At 38.6% G+C, this 16,637-nt stretch overlaps 1 protein-coding gene across 2 annotated transcripts; it reads right to left on the bottom strand.

The window, feature by feature from the left end:
• Positions 1-11: 11 nt before the first annotated feature.
• Positions 12-14,742, bottom strand: cax1 (cation/H+ exchanger protein 1). 2 transcript variants are annotated; one of them, XM_061959452.2, is made up of 20 exons: positions 14,546-14,742; positions 9,494-9,667; positions 9,303-9,430; positions 9,121-9,229; positions 8,669-8,785; positions 8,532-8,593; positions 8,288-8,476; positions 5,585-5,770; positions 5,390-5,489; positions 5,101-5,242; positions 3,870-4,053; positions 3,707-3,806; positions 3,007-3,125; positions 2,902-2,939; positions 2,614-2,834; positions 2,414-2,550; positions 2,253-2,347; positions 540-618; positions 349-457; positions 12-274 (listed from the first exon to the last, which is right to left on the bottom strand). In XM_061959452.2, exons 1-20 carry the CDS (start codon positions 14,625-14,627, stop codon positions 201-203), a joined length of 2,445 nt encoding a protein of 814 aa, XP_061815436.1. In that variant the 5' UTR covers positions 14,628-14,742; the 3' UTR covers positions 12-200. The 2 variants fall into 2 exon arrangements, with proteins under 2 accessions (XP_061815436.1, XP_061815437.1); XM_061959453.2 differs by having other exon boundaries at positions 2,414-2,547.
• Positions 14,743-16,637: the final 1,895 nt, after the last annotated feature.

Here is a 16,637-nt window from a genome sequence, read left to right as displayed (position 1 = left end):
AATAAATAAAATGTGGGTGTACACCTTTATTATAAATTGATGCATTTATTGAGCACAGTTGACAGTGATTCTGAACCAGCAATAATTCTGAACCGGCAATAAATAGCAAAAACCTTTTTTTTTTTTTTAAATGCGACATAATATAAATCTTATTTTCCAGCAAATTGTTAGTTTATTTTTTTGGTGTCTTTTAAGCAGATTTAACAGGAGCGTGGGGAAGGAGCAAAAAAATAAAGCGCCAGAAGGATGAGGTAGACCACCACCAGAGCAGTGCCTATTAAAAAATACACAATAAGCATTCGCACAAATATTGCTGCACAAAGATAGGTCAAAAACATGCACACGTACCCTGAAAGTAGTCACACTTTCCGTCCATGAATATGTAGTTGACCAGGATGACGCTGAAGATGCTTGCCCACAGATGGATGTCACTGAAGAGCAGCACGAAGCCCACATCCTGCTCAAGGAAAATAACGTCAGTAACCACCACAACAAAGCACCCTCCCATTGATCTGATGGTTTACCCAATGACCACTTACGTAGAATGCATTGAAGAGGATGAGCAAAGGGATTTGAATCATGCACACCTGCACCGCAATACAACTTCCTACTTCCAGACTGGGGGAGGAAACAGACAATGCACACCTGTGGAAACCTAACCTCATCTGGAAATGACTTTCAACTGACAATAACCGTGGAAGGAAATGCTTTGTTTAGCCTTGAAGTCTGTTGAAAGAATTGAACATGAACTGCTTGTACAACAGGACACATGCATTCACCACGAATATGGAAACCAGGCCAGTGAGGGTTTGAGCTATGTGTGACGCAAATAATCATCTTGTGAATAAAATGTGCTTTTGGTGGTGCTAAGGTGTCCTCTCTTTGATACACCAAAACACTATTGTATAAATAAACTTGTACTCCTTGTACAATTACTTGTGTTCTTAACTTAATGTAAAAATTTAAGTTATGGTGTGAATTAACTATCGGTAAAAGCCATGGAGCTGTAGTAAGATTAAATATAAACTTTGCTTCTTCCTACTCCTTTTCAGATTTGTTGAAATATGCAAATGTACCACATGATGTTTCTTAATGTAACTTGGTAAACATGTCTGAAACAAATCGTAACATAACTATATCTGTCAACTATATCTGGGTTTTAAAATAAGTCAGATTTCCCAGATATAAGGGGGAAAGGGAAAGGGTTAAAGGTGTACGAAAAAGGAAAAATAAAGTTAGAAAATAGGAGAAATAAGAGAAATTAAAAGGAAATAAAGGTAAAAAAAGGGAAAATAGGGGAGAACATGGAAAAGGGTCGTTCAGGGTGTAAAAGGGAAAATAGGGGATAAGGAGAAATAAGGAGGAAAAGGAAAACGGTTACAAGAATTAAAAAAGGGGAAATAAAGGAAGAAAGATTGGAAATTAGGAGGAAATAAGAGAAAATAAGGTGTAAAAAGGGAAAATGGGGGAAAATGAAAAGGAGGTCGATGGGGGTATAAAAGGGAAAATACGGGACATAAGAAAAAAATAAAAGGGAAAAGAAAAAGAGGATATAAGGAGAAATAAGACTGTGAGGGAAAGAGAAAAAAGGAGTAAAAAGGAAAATAAGCAAGAAAAAGTAAAGGGGTGAAGGGTAAAGCAGTAAAAAAATAGGAAAAAATATTTTAAAAAGGGGGGGGAAGGGAAAGAAAAAATTTGAAAAAGGGTAAAAAAAGGAAACATTGGGGGAAAATAAAGGTGGAAAAAAAGGGTAAAACAGGGAAATAATATGAAATCTTTCCACCAGAAATGGGATCTGCTGGAAAGATCTGACTGCCTTCTATGGTGCAAACTGTGTTAATATTTTTTAAATGTGTTTATTAACTAGCGTGTTGTCATTTTCACTTTAGTGAAGTGAATTGTGAATTATATTTATATAGCGCTTTTCTCTAGTGACTCAAAGCGTGCGCTTTACATTGTGAAACCCAATATCTAAGTTACATTTAAACCAGTGTGGGTAGCACTGGGAGCAGGTGGGTAAAGTGTCTTGCCCAAGGACACAACAGCAGTGACTAGAATGGCGGAAGCGGGGATCGAACCTGCAACCCTCAAGTTGCTGGCACGGCCGCTCTACCAACCGAGCTATACCGGTAACACATCCCAGATAACTTATCAAAACAAGATGGCAGAAGGGGAAATAAGAGCAAATGATGCGAGTTCCCAGGAGGGTTGACAGGTATTCAAATATTAGCTACATTTTGTTCATTGGTTACCTCAAGCTGATGTTATTCTGCAGCGCAAACTGGATCCCGTTGACGATCTCAGGGAGCTCAGGCACCATTGCCAACACCGTCACCCCGATAAAATACTGACGGAAAAGCACAGACATTAAAATCTAAAAGCTTCTCGTTTCTAAAAATAAATAAAAAACAACCAGTGAGATGGAGGAGTTGGTCAGCATGGGCTCAATGTTCTCCGTGCTGAGGTCAGCGCAACACGCCATCAGCACGGTGGCGACGATGAGCACGGCCAGTGCCCTCCATCTTGACCAGTGGACCACGTGGTGACCTGCTGGACGTAGAATATCCAGCTCACTAATCAGATCCTAGCATGCTTAAAAGGCGGGAAACACACCTGTGGCAACGTGGCTGGTGGTGGCGACAACGCTGGCGTTGATGCAGGAGTTAGCGGCGAGCAGTGGGGGGGCCGTGGCGCGCTCACCAGCACCCTCCATGTGCTGGCTGCTGGGGAGGCCCCCTTGGATGTCGTAGATGTGCGAGTGCGTCTTCAGCGTGAACACCAGGCCGATCAGGTAGGCGGTGGGCAGCAGCACAGAGATGGTGTACACCAAAGGCCTGCACACATCTCACGGTCATGTCCGACAACTCTCTTGGAAAACTAGCAGCACAGCACGGGACTTACTCAATGTGCGACATGATCAACTGCGGGTCGCTTTTACTCTGCAATCCACACAAAAAGTGAGTCAATCCAAGGCGACGTCAACGTTGCGAGCAATGAAACGCTCACCATGTCGTAGTGGCAGTCCTTGCACATGAAGGACATGCTGCCATTGCCGGGAACGTTGGAGCAACTCTCACACACCATGTTGCCAAAGGTCTTGGAAAAAAGTGTGGGAGCGAACACACCTGCAATTTGAAAAAAACATAGCTGGACACAACTAAGAATGGACACTGGTTCCCACAGACGTAATCCAAAACCGTACAAGTGAAATGAGTCAAACAGAGAACGATGGTAGGTATGAAAAACACTTAACATATTTATTATTAACTGTCTGGAATGGACTTATGTCTTTAAGTTGAAGTGGAATGGTAATATTTTTTGCAACACCTAGTGGCCACAATAATTTATGAAGGTAAGGTCATGACACAGTAAGTCAAATGATGCGGACACGTTTTTTACTGTATACTTTTTAATACACTTATTCCTTGGAGACTTTGAATTTGTGAGTAATGTGCAAGTATAATTAGTTGATACTTGTTTATATTGACAAATGTGCTGTTTTAGACTGCAATATTGTTTAATTACAGTTGTCTAGCTTGTGTGCTTAGCTGTTGTGTAGCCTATATAATGCCATACTTGCTTTTTTGCCGATATCTGATATCCAATATCAGATCAGAACACCCCTAGTTCTATACTCTCACCTCTATAGTACAGTGAACCTGGGTTTTTGTAAGAAGTCTGTTCCAAAATGTCACTGTTCTTTTACCTCCTATGGATATGAAGAGCAAAGCTGAGCTGACGCCGGCTGATCGGCTGTTAAATTGCTGCTCCTGGTGTTTGATACCACCAATGATCATACAGATGCCCTGTGTTGAGTGGACAAAAAGGTCACATGATGCACCAGTGCTCATGAATATTCATGCACTCACAGGAATGAAGAGGATGCACCCCAGCAGGGTGCCAGTCAGGGCGGCCTTGACGATCTCCTCGTAGCACTTGGAGGCGGCGCGCTGACCCTGCAGCAGCGCCGTGATGTAGAAGGTCATCTCCGTGATGGAGCCAAAGGTGGCGTTGACCACCGCGCCCACCGCAAAGTTACTTTGGGCGGAGATGCTGCAACAACAACAACAACAACAACACACGTCATACACTTCACGTGTTTTGTTATTAGACAGCCATTACAAAGTAATCCAAGTATATTTGGCTTTAATTGAGTCAAACATTCGCAAATTAATTATACTTTTGAACTTGAGTATATTTAGTGCTCTTTGCGTAAATAGGCACACAATTCAGCCAAGCACAATAGAAATGCATGAGTAGACAACCATAATGTACATCCCAAGACATCTTCAGACCTTTAAATCCACCGGTCCAGTCACAACAATAGGTTTATAATATTCAAATGTACTTCTGAACCACTTGTCTTACTACATTCAACAAATTACAACAAAAATGAAAAAATATAAAAAATTTAGACACATTTTCTCTGCTGTTAAATGTTTTTTTTATTTTTTTTTTAACTTATTTTAATTTAAAAAATGCATTGTTTTATTTATTCATTGTATATATTTGTGGATACAAATTGCAAATCATTAAATTCACTGTACAAAAAAAGTAAAAACAAGACACTCAAATTATATATTTAAAAAAATAATGTTACTAATTTGAATTTAATAAATTGCATTTATTTAATTAATGTATTTATTATGCACAAAAATGGCCCTTAAGAACATTAATCCCACATGACAAAAAGTTCAAACAAATTATCAGAGACAAAATCTATGATTTTTTCTCTGATAAAATGTTTTTATTATAAAGCACACATGGCAGTGGTTAATAAAACAAAAAATACTATTAATGGAAATAAAATATATACAAACACACACACACACACACACATATATATATACCACACAAATTAAATTAAATATATATATATATATATATATATATATATATATATTTAATTTAATTTATATAAAATACGAAAAATAGGTAAAATATTGTGGAAACTAATTTCTGGCGAGATGGACTTCTTCTGTCCTTCACAAACTAGTTTTCAAAGCACATTACAGCCCCCTCATGTAGTGTCATAACCGTCAAAATGGATTATTAAAAGCCATTTCCGGCCTGTATGTACGCAGATGTGTGTGTTATTACCTGGCGATACCCATGCCGATGTAGTAGGACAGAGGAATGATGGACGTGATGGCGCTGGCAAACTTTGTCTGCGAGCTGAAGTATTTGTGGTTCTTGTCAGCATACCCAATAGCCAAAGTCATGATGACCAAAGGGAGAAGATCTGTGAGGAAGTGAGGATGTAAGGAAATTAAAATAAGATTAAATATGCTGCATTCAGCCAAGTAAATCAATTGCGTTCATCCTGTCTTCTCAAATAAGGTAAAATTATTTTGCACTATGGCTGCATTCGGGTTTGTAGGAAGGATACTGAGGGCAAAGATGTTGATGCCGTGCACGGTGTATTTGTAGTAGTACATGTTGACGGCGCGGTAGCAACACAGGATCACTCTGGTCTCGCATCGAAATGTCTGCAAAGAAAAAAAAAATTCTAGTCCTATGACAACACTTCGAGTCGTAAGACAACTTCTAGTTCTACGACAGGTTCCGGAACGTTTCCAGGTACCTTTTCTGGGGTGTGGATGTGGATGTCCTCAGGCGCCATGAGTAGGACGATGGCAAACGTTCGGGCGTTCATCTTGAAGACAGGGATGGTGAAGACCAGCAGCCAGGAGAGGACACAGGCTACAGCGTGGACCACAACCAGGATGGGGTAACCAAGGAGGAGCCAAATGTACGTACTGACACGACACTACAGGAAAAAAAAAACATGTCACATGTGCTTGTAGACCACTAGTAATCACATATGTGTGCTTGTAGACCACTAGTAATCACATATGTGTGCTTGTAGACCACCACAATGTACAGCAATATAAGGCTTTCTGATAATGAAATAATTTGATTTGTTTACCACATTAAAAATATTTATTTGATTTACAATTTTTAACACAGATTAAACTCTGCCAAGAAAAAGTAAAAATTAGGGCTGTCAAATGATTAAAATATTTAACTGCATAATTTCCAAGTTTGTTATACTATCAACATGAAACTGGACAATTTGTTTGATTTATGCAAGTGTTTGTTAGATATTACAAATGGGGGAAAAATGAATGCCTATAGCAAAATACTATAGCACATTTTCAAAGTCAAGGCCCGGGGTCCACATGTGGCACGCCACTTCATTTTATGTGTCCCGTGAAAGCCAGGAAATAACATGCGTTATAATATGCGACTGAGCTGCAAAGTTTTATTAAAATAAAATCAACTTTGGTACTGTTTTTTCTTTTACAGTAATAATGAATAAAAACAACAACCATAGATTTCAAGGTAAAAAAAAATGGCAGCTCAGTTGCCAGAATTTTACTGTGGGGGAAAAAAAAAAAAAAAAAAAAAAAAAAAAAAAAGTGGTACCCTTTTCACTAGGGATGTCCAATAATGGCTTTTTGCCGATATCCGATATTCCGGTATTGTCCAACTCTTTAATTATCGATACCGGTATCAACCGATACAGATATCAACCGATATATACAGTCGTGGAATTAACACATTATTATGCCTAATTTGGACAACCAGGTATGGTGAAGATAAGGTACTTTAAAAAAAAATTAATAAAATAAAATAAGATAAATAAATTAAACACATTTTCTTGAATAAAAAAGAAAGTAAAACAATATAAAAACAGTTAAATAGAAACAAGTAATTAATGAAAATTAGTAAAATTAACTGTTAAAGGTTAGTACTATTAGTGGACCAGCAGCACGCACAATCGTGTGCTTACGGACTGTATCCCTTGCAGACTGTATTGATATATATTGATATATAATGTAGGAACCAGAATATTAAAAACAGAAAGAAACAACCCTTTTGTGTGAATGAGTGTGAATGGGGGAGGGAGGTTGTTTGGGTTGGTGCACTAATTTTAAGTGTATCTTGTGTTTTTTTATGTTAATTAAAAAAACAAAACAAAACAAAAAACATACCGATAATAAAAAAAACAACGATGCCGATAATTTCCGATATTACATTTTAACGCATTTATCCGCCGATAACATCTCTACTTTTCACCATTCTATTCACAGTAATATGCTGTAAAAAATGAGTTTGGCACGCCTGCACTATAGCAAAAAGCGTAAAAGACCACCACAATGTGTGTCAGTGGGCATCACCTTGAATGTAAATATGTTTTCTGGGATATTTCACCAACACGTTTAAACCAAAAAACCACAAAAAAAAAATCTAATAATTCGATTTTTTTTTTTTTTACAATTCATTATTTTAAAGGAAAATGTTTAAACACAAATGCAAACCTGCAAACTATTACAGTAGGGAAGGTATTCATATGGCACAATTCCTGCGTGGATCTCGCATAAGAGTAAGGTGGGGGGTTCATAATTTTGCAATGTGATGGAACCCGCCACTCGACATAGCAACTGACGCTGTGATCAAAGTTGGAATTGCGACAAAACACATTTGAAGATATTCAACACTCTGCCGTCTGGCGGTTAAAGTGGATAGTGCGCCACCCCAATTCGTCATGTTTTACATGTCAGGTAAACCACAACAAATTGGGCCATATGAATCTTCTTCTTAAGCCCATTGAAAAAAATATCTGACATCAAAGAACTCAATTAAATTTTTCTATTTTCGACCGTGTTATGCCTAATAAATTTTTTATTTTATTTAAATCATTTGAATTTAATGCATAAACTTGTTTCAAATGTCACCCAAACATATAAATCATTCAATTTAAGTACAAATCATAAAATGAACAACAACAAGAAAACATAATCATTCTGTTAGACTATATCATATATTGTTTATTATAATTTTGAAAATTTAGGTTAGGTTACTTTAATAGTACCTGAAGGTAAATTTGTTTTGCAGCCAGCAAGATCAGGACATCCATTTAAACATACAGAAAGTAACATCTTAGATATGCAATACCAAGACCTACCACATAACAAGCATCACAAACATTGCCAATATCACAAAATAGTACATGTACTCAAAGTTCCACATAAAAAGGATACAAATTATAAAAACTCAATCAGATAAGATTTGGGATAAGCCAAAATAAAACACCATAATAGAAGAATAGATTGCACTAAAATAAATATAGGCAATAACTTGAAGAAGCCAAATGCAAGTGCTCTTAGGAACAACAACAACAACAAAAACAATGAAGTTACCCCATCATATACCACTGGGCATCACCTGGCATACAAAAATGTTTTCCGCACAAACACTTTTGAGGTGAAAGTGTCCTCACCCAATGTTTAGATCTACTCCTCACTGATAGTTCCGGCACTGGAATCTCAATTGGTAAAGGGGAGGACATCAGAAGAGGCCCCGAATCCTTTTCATCGATGACGTCCCTGTTGTTTTCAGAGTCCCTCTCTTCAGGAATGACCTCACATCTCGGCGGCTTCATTGTGGATCGTCTTGACAAGTCCCCAGCCTAAGAAAAAACAAGTGTTCTAAAACTATTAATTGTATAAATGTGAGCGTCTTACCTTCTCCACTGACTTCCCAAAGGGCCAAATGAAGTACCAGGCAAGTTTGAAACACAGTTTTCCTTAAAAAAGAAAAATTAGTGACAGGATTGATGTGCCTCAAGTACCCAAAATGGCCGAGAGTGGCCAATACTAACCGTAGGGTGCGCCGATGATGGTGAGAAACATGACAGGACAGATGAGGACATAAGTCAAAGACATCCACCAGCCGAATAAAAGGACGTAAACAATGTTGCCAAAAGACAGCATGGAACCTGCTTTTACACATAAACATAGTGAATACACGTCATTGTTTACTCAGCTACTTAGAATTATTTATGTTCATTATTTAAACAAATTATCAATTATTATGGTTACTTTACGTTTTTGTCAATTCTACTCCTTTTTGGAATTGCGCAAGTGTAAAATAAACAAAAAAATAAAACATGACAATAACCCAATTAAGTCAGCCGATATATTAGGAACGCCCTCAAGAACGATGCAGAAAAGTTTTACATCGCTCCCAATAACAACCTAAAAACTGGGCATTGTTTTGTCTAAAAACGACACATTTTTAAATGGCGTTTTGGTTTGGGCTGTCAATATTGACCTTCTTGGGGCTTAACAATGCTCAGGTCCGAGTAGAGCTCTTTGACGACGTCCGATTGGTCTTCAATTGGTCTCTCCGTCACGTTGCCTTTCCATTTCCGGAAGCCAAACTACCAAAAGAAAAAAGCATATTAGGGTTTTCAAAAAGTATCTGCAAGTAAAAATGAGCTGTAAAAAGGCCACCTTGTAGTTATTGGCCTCCCTGTGGGCCTCCACCTCGTTGTCAGCCCTGATTGTTGTCCTGCAGGTGCTGTCATGCCAGCCATCTTCCCCGTAGCGTGACGGAGTGGATCCATGGCCTCCTGTGCACACTGACACATACAAAAACACGATGAGCAAGTCTACGTTTGCATCCACGTGCAGCAACTCATCACCTCGCTGCACGGCCAGGAAGCACTTAGGTGTGTAGTGACACAGGTGGTGGGTGCATGCGTCAGGTGAGGGCGTCTCTGCAGGGGTGACAGCAATGTCAGGATGATGCAGCCCGATGCAGAGGCGCTCGGGTTGGGATGGTCGCCGTGGAAACCGTAGATTCAGCTCAGGGTCATCTGGACAAATCATGCAAAGAAAGTCAGATTATTAGCTCCAAGAAACCGCTCTTTTTGAGGATCTTTGACTCTTGTTTTTGAAGTAGCTTCTTAAAAACAGCTGAGTCTTATTGTCATAAAGATTATCTTTGACTGGCATTTTTGCTGTGGGTTCTTTAAAACAGCAGAGTGGTTATAGTGGATCTGTCATATAGAACCTCTTTGACTGTCAGTCAGTCCTGTCATAATAAACAGCAGTGCATTCCTGTCATATTGAGGATATATGACGAACGTATTTGTAGTAAGTCCTAAATATAACAGACCATTCCCTTCATATAGATGATCTTTGAATAGCTTTTCTGTAGTAAATCCTCAAAAACAGCAGAGTGCTTCTGTCAAATAGAGGCTCTTTGACTTGTGATTTTACAGCTACTCCTCAAAAACAATCTTTGACTAGCATTTTCTAAAAGTCCTTAAAACAGCAGAGTGGTCCTGTCATATAGAAAGTATTTGACTAGCTTTTCTGCAGTAGATCCTCAAAAACAGCAGAGCGCTCCTATATTAGAGGATCTTTTACTCACATTTTTTCAGTTGCTCCCTCAAATAGAGGCTCGTTGACTAGCTTTTCTGCTATAGGTCTTTAAAACAGCAGAGTGGTGACAGTGGTCCTGTCATGGAGAAAATATTTGACAAGCGTTTATGCAGTACATCCTCATAAAAAGCAGAGTGCTTCGGTCATATGAAGGATCCTTTATTACAATTTTTTTTCAGTTGCTAAAAACATTAGATTATCTTAAATCAAATAGAGGATCTTGGATGAGCATTTTTGCTATCGGCCCTCAAAACCAGCAGAGTGGTGACAGTAGTCCTGTCATATAGAACATCTTTGACTGGCATATATGCAATAGAAAAACAGTGAAGCAGTTCTATTTTATACTGTAAAGATCTTTAACGAGCTTTTCTGCTGTAAATCCTCAAAAACAGCAGAGTGCTCCTGTCATGTAAAGGATGCTTTACTACCCTTTTTTTCAGTTGCTCCCTAAAAAGAGCAGAGCGCAAATGTAAAGGGTCTTTGACAAGCATTTTTGCTCTTCCTTAAAAACAGCAGAGCATTCCTGTCATATTGATGATCTTTAACAAGCTTTTCTGTTGTAAATCCTCAAAAAGAGCAAAGCACTTTTGTCAAAGAGGATCTTTGATCAGCATATTTTTAGTAGTTCTTTAAAAACAGCAGAGCTTTCCTGTCATATTGAGGATCTTTGACTAGCTTTTCTGCTGTAGATCCTCCAAAACAGCAGCGATCTTCTGTCATAGAGGATCTTTCACTAGCATATTTGTAGTATTTCATTAAAAAAAAGCGAGCGCTACTGTCATGTAAGAGTAGTGCTTCCTAACCATAGGCTTAACCATTGTTGGGCCGCGAGCGCCTCCGAGAAGGCTGCCAAAAAACATGTTTCTCAGCTGTGGTCCGTATGGTTGTAATACACTTTTCCACCACTTGTGGCAGGAATGACAATATCGAGCAAAAGTGCAGAAATGATGACTAATGTGGCAAACATGTATTTTAATTTGCGCTTTAGTTTTATTAAGTTAAACATACTACATATTCTTTTTGCATATTTAATAAAACACATTTGTATGTCAATTTTTTTTTGCCGGTCATTAATGAGTCCATTTTCTTGCAGTATATTTGGTTAGTACTTATTTTTCTAATCAGCCTGAGGTTCATGTGTTAAATAAATATTAATCTTTGTGATTAACACATGCTTTCATATCATTTGACAAAGTTGTAAACTGTAAAGTTAAAGTTAAAGTACCACTGACAGTCACACACACACTAGGTGTGGTGAAATTACCCTTTGCATTTGACCCATCCCCTTGTTCCACCCCCTTTGAGGTGAGGGGAGCAGTGAGCAGCAGCGGTGGCCGTGCTCGAAAATCAAAGTAGGTGAGATATAATTATTGAAGACAATTCCAATCAAGAGTAAGATTACGAATTCAGTGTTAACATTTGAGTGTGTACTAAAAAAGCTGGGCCTCGAGGCCAAAAAGGATAAGAACCCCTAATTTAGAGGATCTTTGACGAGCAGTTTTGTTATCCGTCCTTAAAAACAGCAGAGTGGTCCTGTCCATATTTGTCAACCCTCCCGGAATTTCCGGGAGACTCCCGAAATTCAGCGCCTCTCCCGAAAACCTCCCGGGACAAATTTTCTCCCGAAAATCTCCCGAAATTCAGGCGGAGCTGGAGGCCACGCCCCCTCCAGCTCCATGCGGACCTGAGTGACGTGTTGACAGCCTGTTGTACATGCACATGTGACCCACCCATAATGTGTCACATTTTTGTGTTGATTTATTTATTTTATTTTGTGGTTTGAATTCGTTTTTGGAGCTGTCATTACACATTTATCAGTATTCACATTGGTCAGTAGGGGGCAGTAGGGCATTTCTTCCCAATTGAATGCTATCACCTGCAGACCGGAAGTGTCTTGTCATTCAGATGAGCGCGACCAGTCTGTGAACAATTGAAACGTCCTGTGTGCTTTTTCCTCCTGTATAACAGGTTAGTTTTGGTGAATCAACTCACTGAATAATATCCATGTGATCTTTATAAGTTTAAGTACACATTCTGATGGTGGAGCCTAACTCTAAAGTGTTTGTGAGTTGTAGTTTGTATTTGTGAATGAATCCAGTGCACAGCTGCAGTAATCAATACAAAATGGCGACGTGAGTGCGCAATGTTTATATAGGAACTTCTGATCCTAATTCAGACTCCTAAATTAGAGCTCCCGTTTTCTTATTGATTTTATAGTGTATATTTGTATATGTGTGTTCTGAAATAGTGACAGAGAATAGAACAAGGATGGACAATTCAACCCTTAACTCAACAATGAGTAGAGGAGTGTTATGTGTGTGTATATGTGTAAATAAATGAACACTGAAATTCAAGTATTTCTTGTATATATGTATATATATATATATATATATATATATATATATATATATATATATATATATATATATATATATATATATAATAAAATATGTATGTATATATATATATATATATATATATATATTTATATAGCTAGAATTCATTGAAAGTCAAGTATTTCTTATATATATATATATATATATATATATATATATATATATATATATCTTAACCACGCCCCCAACCACGCCCCCCGCCCCCCACCTCCTGAAATCGGAGGTCTCAAGGTTGGCAAGTATGGTCCTGTCATATATAGAACATCTTTGTTGAGCGTTTTTCGCAGCAAGTTCTTCAAAACAAAAGAGCGCTGTCACACAGGAAATCTTTGACGAGCAGTCATTCCTTAAAAACAGCACAGCATTCCTGTCATATTGAGGATCTTTGACTACCTTTTCTGCTGTAGATCCTCCAAAATAGCAGCGATCTTCTGTCATAGAGGATCTTTCACTAGCATATTTGTAGTATTTCATTTAAAAAAGCGAGCGCTACTGTCAATTCAAATCAAGAGTAAGATTACGAACTCTGTGATACTATTTTATTGGGCCCTGGGCCTCTGTGTATTGAAAAAGTTGGGCCTCAAGGCCAAAAAGGATAAGAACCCCTAATATAGAGGATTTTTGACTAGCAGTTTTTTTATCGGTCTTTAAAAACAGCAGAGTAGTCCTGTCATATATAGCAGCCCAACCACCGGGCCGCGGTAAATTGTATTTATTTATTTTTTTTAATTAAAAACAAAATGAAAAACACAAGATACACTTACAATTAGTGCACCAACCCAAAAAACATCCCTCATTCACACTCATTCGCACAAAAGGGTTGTTTCTTTCTGTTATTAATATTTCTGGTTCCTACATTATATATCAATATATATCAATACAGTCTGCAGGGATACAGTCCGTAAGCACACATGATTGTATTTTTTTATGACAAAAATAAAATAATATAAAAACACCCCCCGGTCCGCAGGACAAATTTACAAGCGTTGACCGGTCCGCAGTGACAAAAAGGTTGGGGACCACTGATATATTGAACATCTTTGTTGAGCGTTTTTGCAGAAAGTTCTTCAAAACCAAACTGTTGTCATATCTGGGACGGCGTGGCGCAGTGGGAGAATGGCCGTGCGCGACCCGAGGGTCCGTGGTTCAATCCCCACCTAGTACCAACCTCGTCATGTCCGTTGTGTCCTGAGCAAGACACTTCACCCTTGCTCCTGATGGGTGCTGGTTAGCGCCTTGCATGGCAGCTCCCTCCATCAGTGTGTGAATGTGTGTGTGAATGGGTAAATGTGGAAGTAGTGTCAAAGCGCTTTGAGTACCTTGAAGGTAGAAAAGCGCTATGCAAGTACAACCCATTTATCATTTATTTATATCTAAGGTTTTGATTTCACAGGTAAAAATGTGGCGATATGTCTAGAGTGGGGTTCTTTAATGTAAACATTTTACATTAAATAATAATATTAAAAGGAAAATGTTTGGCCACATCCACTCCTCTGCTTTATAAAAATGTGATTTAGTTGAACAATCGTGGTTAAGAAAGTTACAAAAATACTTGTTTAGCCATGTCATATAAGTAAATGTGTGTGACTAACCACTAACTCCTGAGAGTCATGCATGACAACACAGTAACTGATGCTATTATCAACGCATTGTTGAAGAATATTCAAAGAAAATGAATAAGAAAGTGCTAAAATGTAAAAATTGTTACACATTGGAAGCTTCTAGAACATTACTGTTTGAAAATCAACGTTTGTGGTCACGTTTGAACACATCAAGCTGCCATTTTGGATCAGAAAAGCGGCACGCCTCGCAGGTGAGTTTGATTACGAACGAGCCGGAAGTGTTCAACAAACACACCAAAACACTCTAAATTAAAGTTAGTCCAGACAAATGAGTCAGGTGTGCTCTCACCTGTCGAGTCCGCCGTGGATCTCCTCCTCAAGTTCTCCCCCGGGTCTCCTCCTGGCACCAGCGTGGACTTTCTGTGGGACATTTGTGGTCCACTTTCAGCTGGTGGACATCCGTGCTGCTGTCAAACGGTGCCTTGTGTCTTGACCACAACACCGCACAACAACACTCAAACAACGGAACGGAAAGGAGGAAGAGGAGGAGGAAGAAGAGGAGGAGTTAAATGTGCGCTTAACTTAAACAAAATACAGACAATTACCGTCATTTTTTTTAATTGTTCTTAAAAATTGTTTAAAATTTGTTTTAACGACAAATACTTTACTGAAGTAATGATTTACAATAATTAATATAAATAGATAAAGTGTTGTGACATAAAATACATTAGAATTTTTTTTTTCTAAGAAGATAAGATTCCAAACTAGTAAGTTAATACATTTGTATTTTTAAAAATAGTCATTTAAAATATTCTCATTTTATCATGGTAAAGCTTTTGTTGATTTTGTCGTCCCCTAGTGGAGGAGCCAATATAAATATCTGCTCTTCTCCTACTGTAACTACAGGTACAGCTATGGTGCATTAAATTGTCAAAATGTATCCCCAATTATTAAATCATTCATTTCATAAATTTAAGAATATTATATTTAAATCCCCCGCCCCCCTTCAAAAAATTACAAGTACATATATATGTATATAGTATATATAGAGTATACCCACCTTCCGCCCGAGTGTAGCTGGGATAGGCTCCAGCACCCCCCGCCACCCGGAGAGGGACAAGCGGTAGAAATGAATGGATGGATGGATTAAGAGAGCTTTTGTTGATTTTGTCGTCCCTTAGTGGAGGAGCCAATATAAACATCTGCTCTTCTCCTACTGTAACTACAGGTACAACTATCCATCCATTCATCCATTTTCTACCGCTTATTCCCTTTTGGGGTCGCGGGGGGCGCTGGAGCCTATCTCAGCTACAATCGGGCGGAAGGCGGGGTACACCCTAGACAAGTCGCCACCTCATCGCAGGGCCAACACAGATAGACAGACAACATTCACACTCACATCCACACACTAGGGCCAATTTAGTGTTGCCAATCAACTTATCCCCAGGTGCATGTCTTTGGAAGTGGGAGGAAGCCGGAGTACCCGGAGGGAACCCACGCAGTCACGGGGAGGACATGCAAACTCCACACAGAAAGATCCCGAGGCCGGGATTGAACCCAAGACTACTCAGGACCTTCGTATTGTGAGGCAGATGCACTAACCCCTCTTCCACCGTGAAGCCCAGGTACAACTAGGGTGCATGAAATTGTCAAAATGTACCCCCAATCATTAAATAATTTATTTCATACATTAAAAAATATTATATTTAAATCCCCCCCCCTCAAAAAAATACAAGTACATATATATGTATGTATAGGCTATACACCACCTTCCGCCCGAGTGTAGCTGGGATAGGCTCCAGCACCCCCCTGCAACCCCGAGAGAGACAAACGGTAGAAAATAGATGGATGGATGCGGAGAGCTTTTGTTGATTTTGTCGTCCTCTAGTGGAGGTGCCAATATAAACATCTGCTCTTCTCCTACTGTAACTGCAGGTACAACTAGGGTGTATGAAATAGGCAAAATGTATCCCCAATTATAAATCATTTATTTCATAAATGTAATAATATTATATTTAACCCCCCCCCTTCCAAAAAAATAAAAATACAAGTATATATATACAGTACAGGCCAAAAGTTTGGACACACCTTCTCCTCATTGAATGCGTTTTCTTTATTTTCATGACGAGTTACATTGTAGATTGTCACTGAAGGCATCAAAACTATGAATGAACACGTGGAGTTATGTACTTAACAAAAAAAGGTGAAATAACTGAAAACATGTTTTAATATTCTAGTTTCTTCAAAATAGCCACCCTTTGCTTTGACTACTGCTTTGCACACTCTTGGGATTCTCTCAATGAGCTTCAAGCACACCTGTGAAGTGTCACTACCTCTTGAAGCTCAAATCCGCAATCAGAGCAAAGGGAGGCTATTTTGAAGAAACTAGAATATAAAACGTGTTTTTAGTTATTTCCCTTTTTTTTTGTTAAGTACATAAC

This window comes from Nerophis lumbriciformis, linkage group LG05 (genome assembly GCF_033978685.3).
Source record: "Nerophis lumbriciformis linkage group LG05, RoL_Nlum_v2.1, whole genome shotgun sequence".
Taxonomy (NCBI): Eukaryota; Metazoa; Chordata; class Actinopteri; order Syngnathiformes; family Syngnathidae; genus Nerophis; species Nerophis lumbriciformis.
This window is presented reverse-complemented; position numbering and strand designations above follow the sequence as displayed.

What these genes read in the sequence shown, in the direction of transcription:
- cax1 (XM_061959452.2), bottom strand. Translation starts at nt 14,627, where the DNA reads ATGTCCCACAGAAAGTCCACGCTGGTGCCAGGAGGAGACCCGGGGGAG. An exon ending in GGAGTAGATCTAAACATTGG is followed by an intron (nt 5,771 to 8,287) that starts GTGAGGACACTT and finishes TTTTTCCTGTAG; the next exon opens with TGTCGTGTCAGTACGTACAT. An exon ending in TTGATCATGTCGCACATTGA is followed by an intron (nt 2,835 to 2,901) that starts GTAAGTCCCGTG and finishes AGATGTGTGCAG; the next exon opens with GCCTTTGGTGTACACCATCT.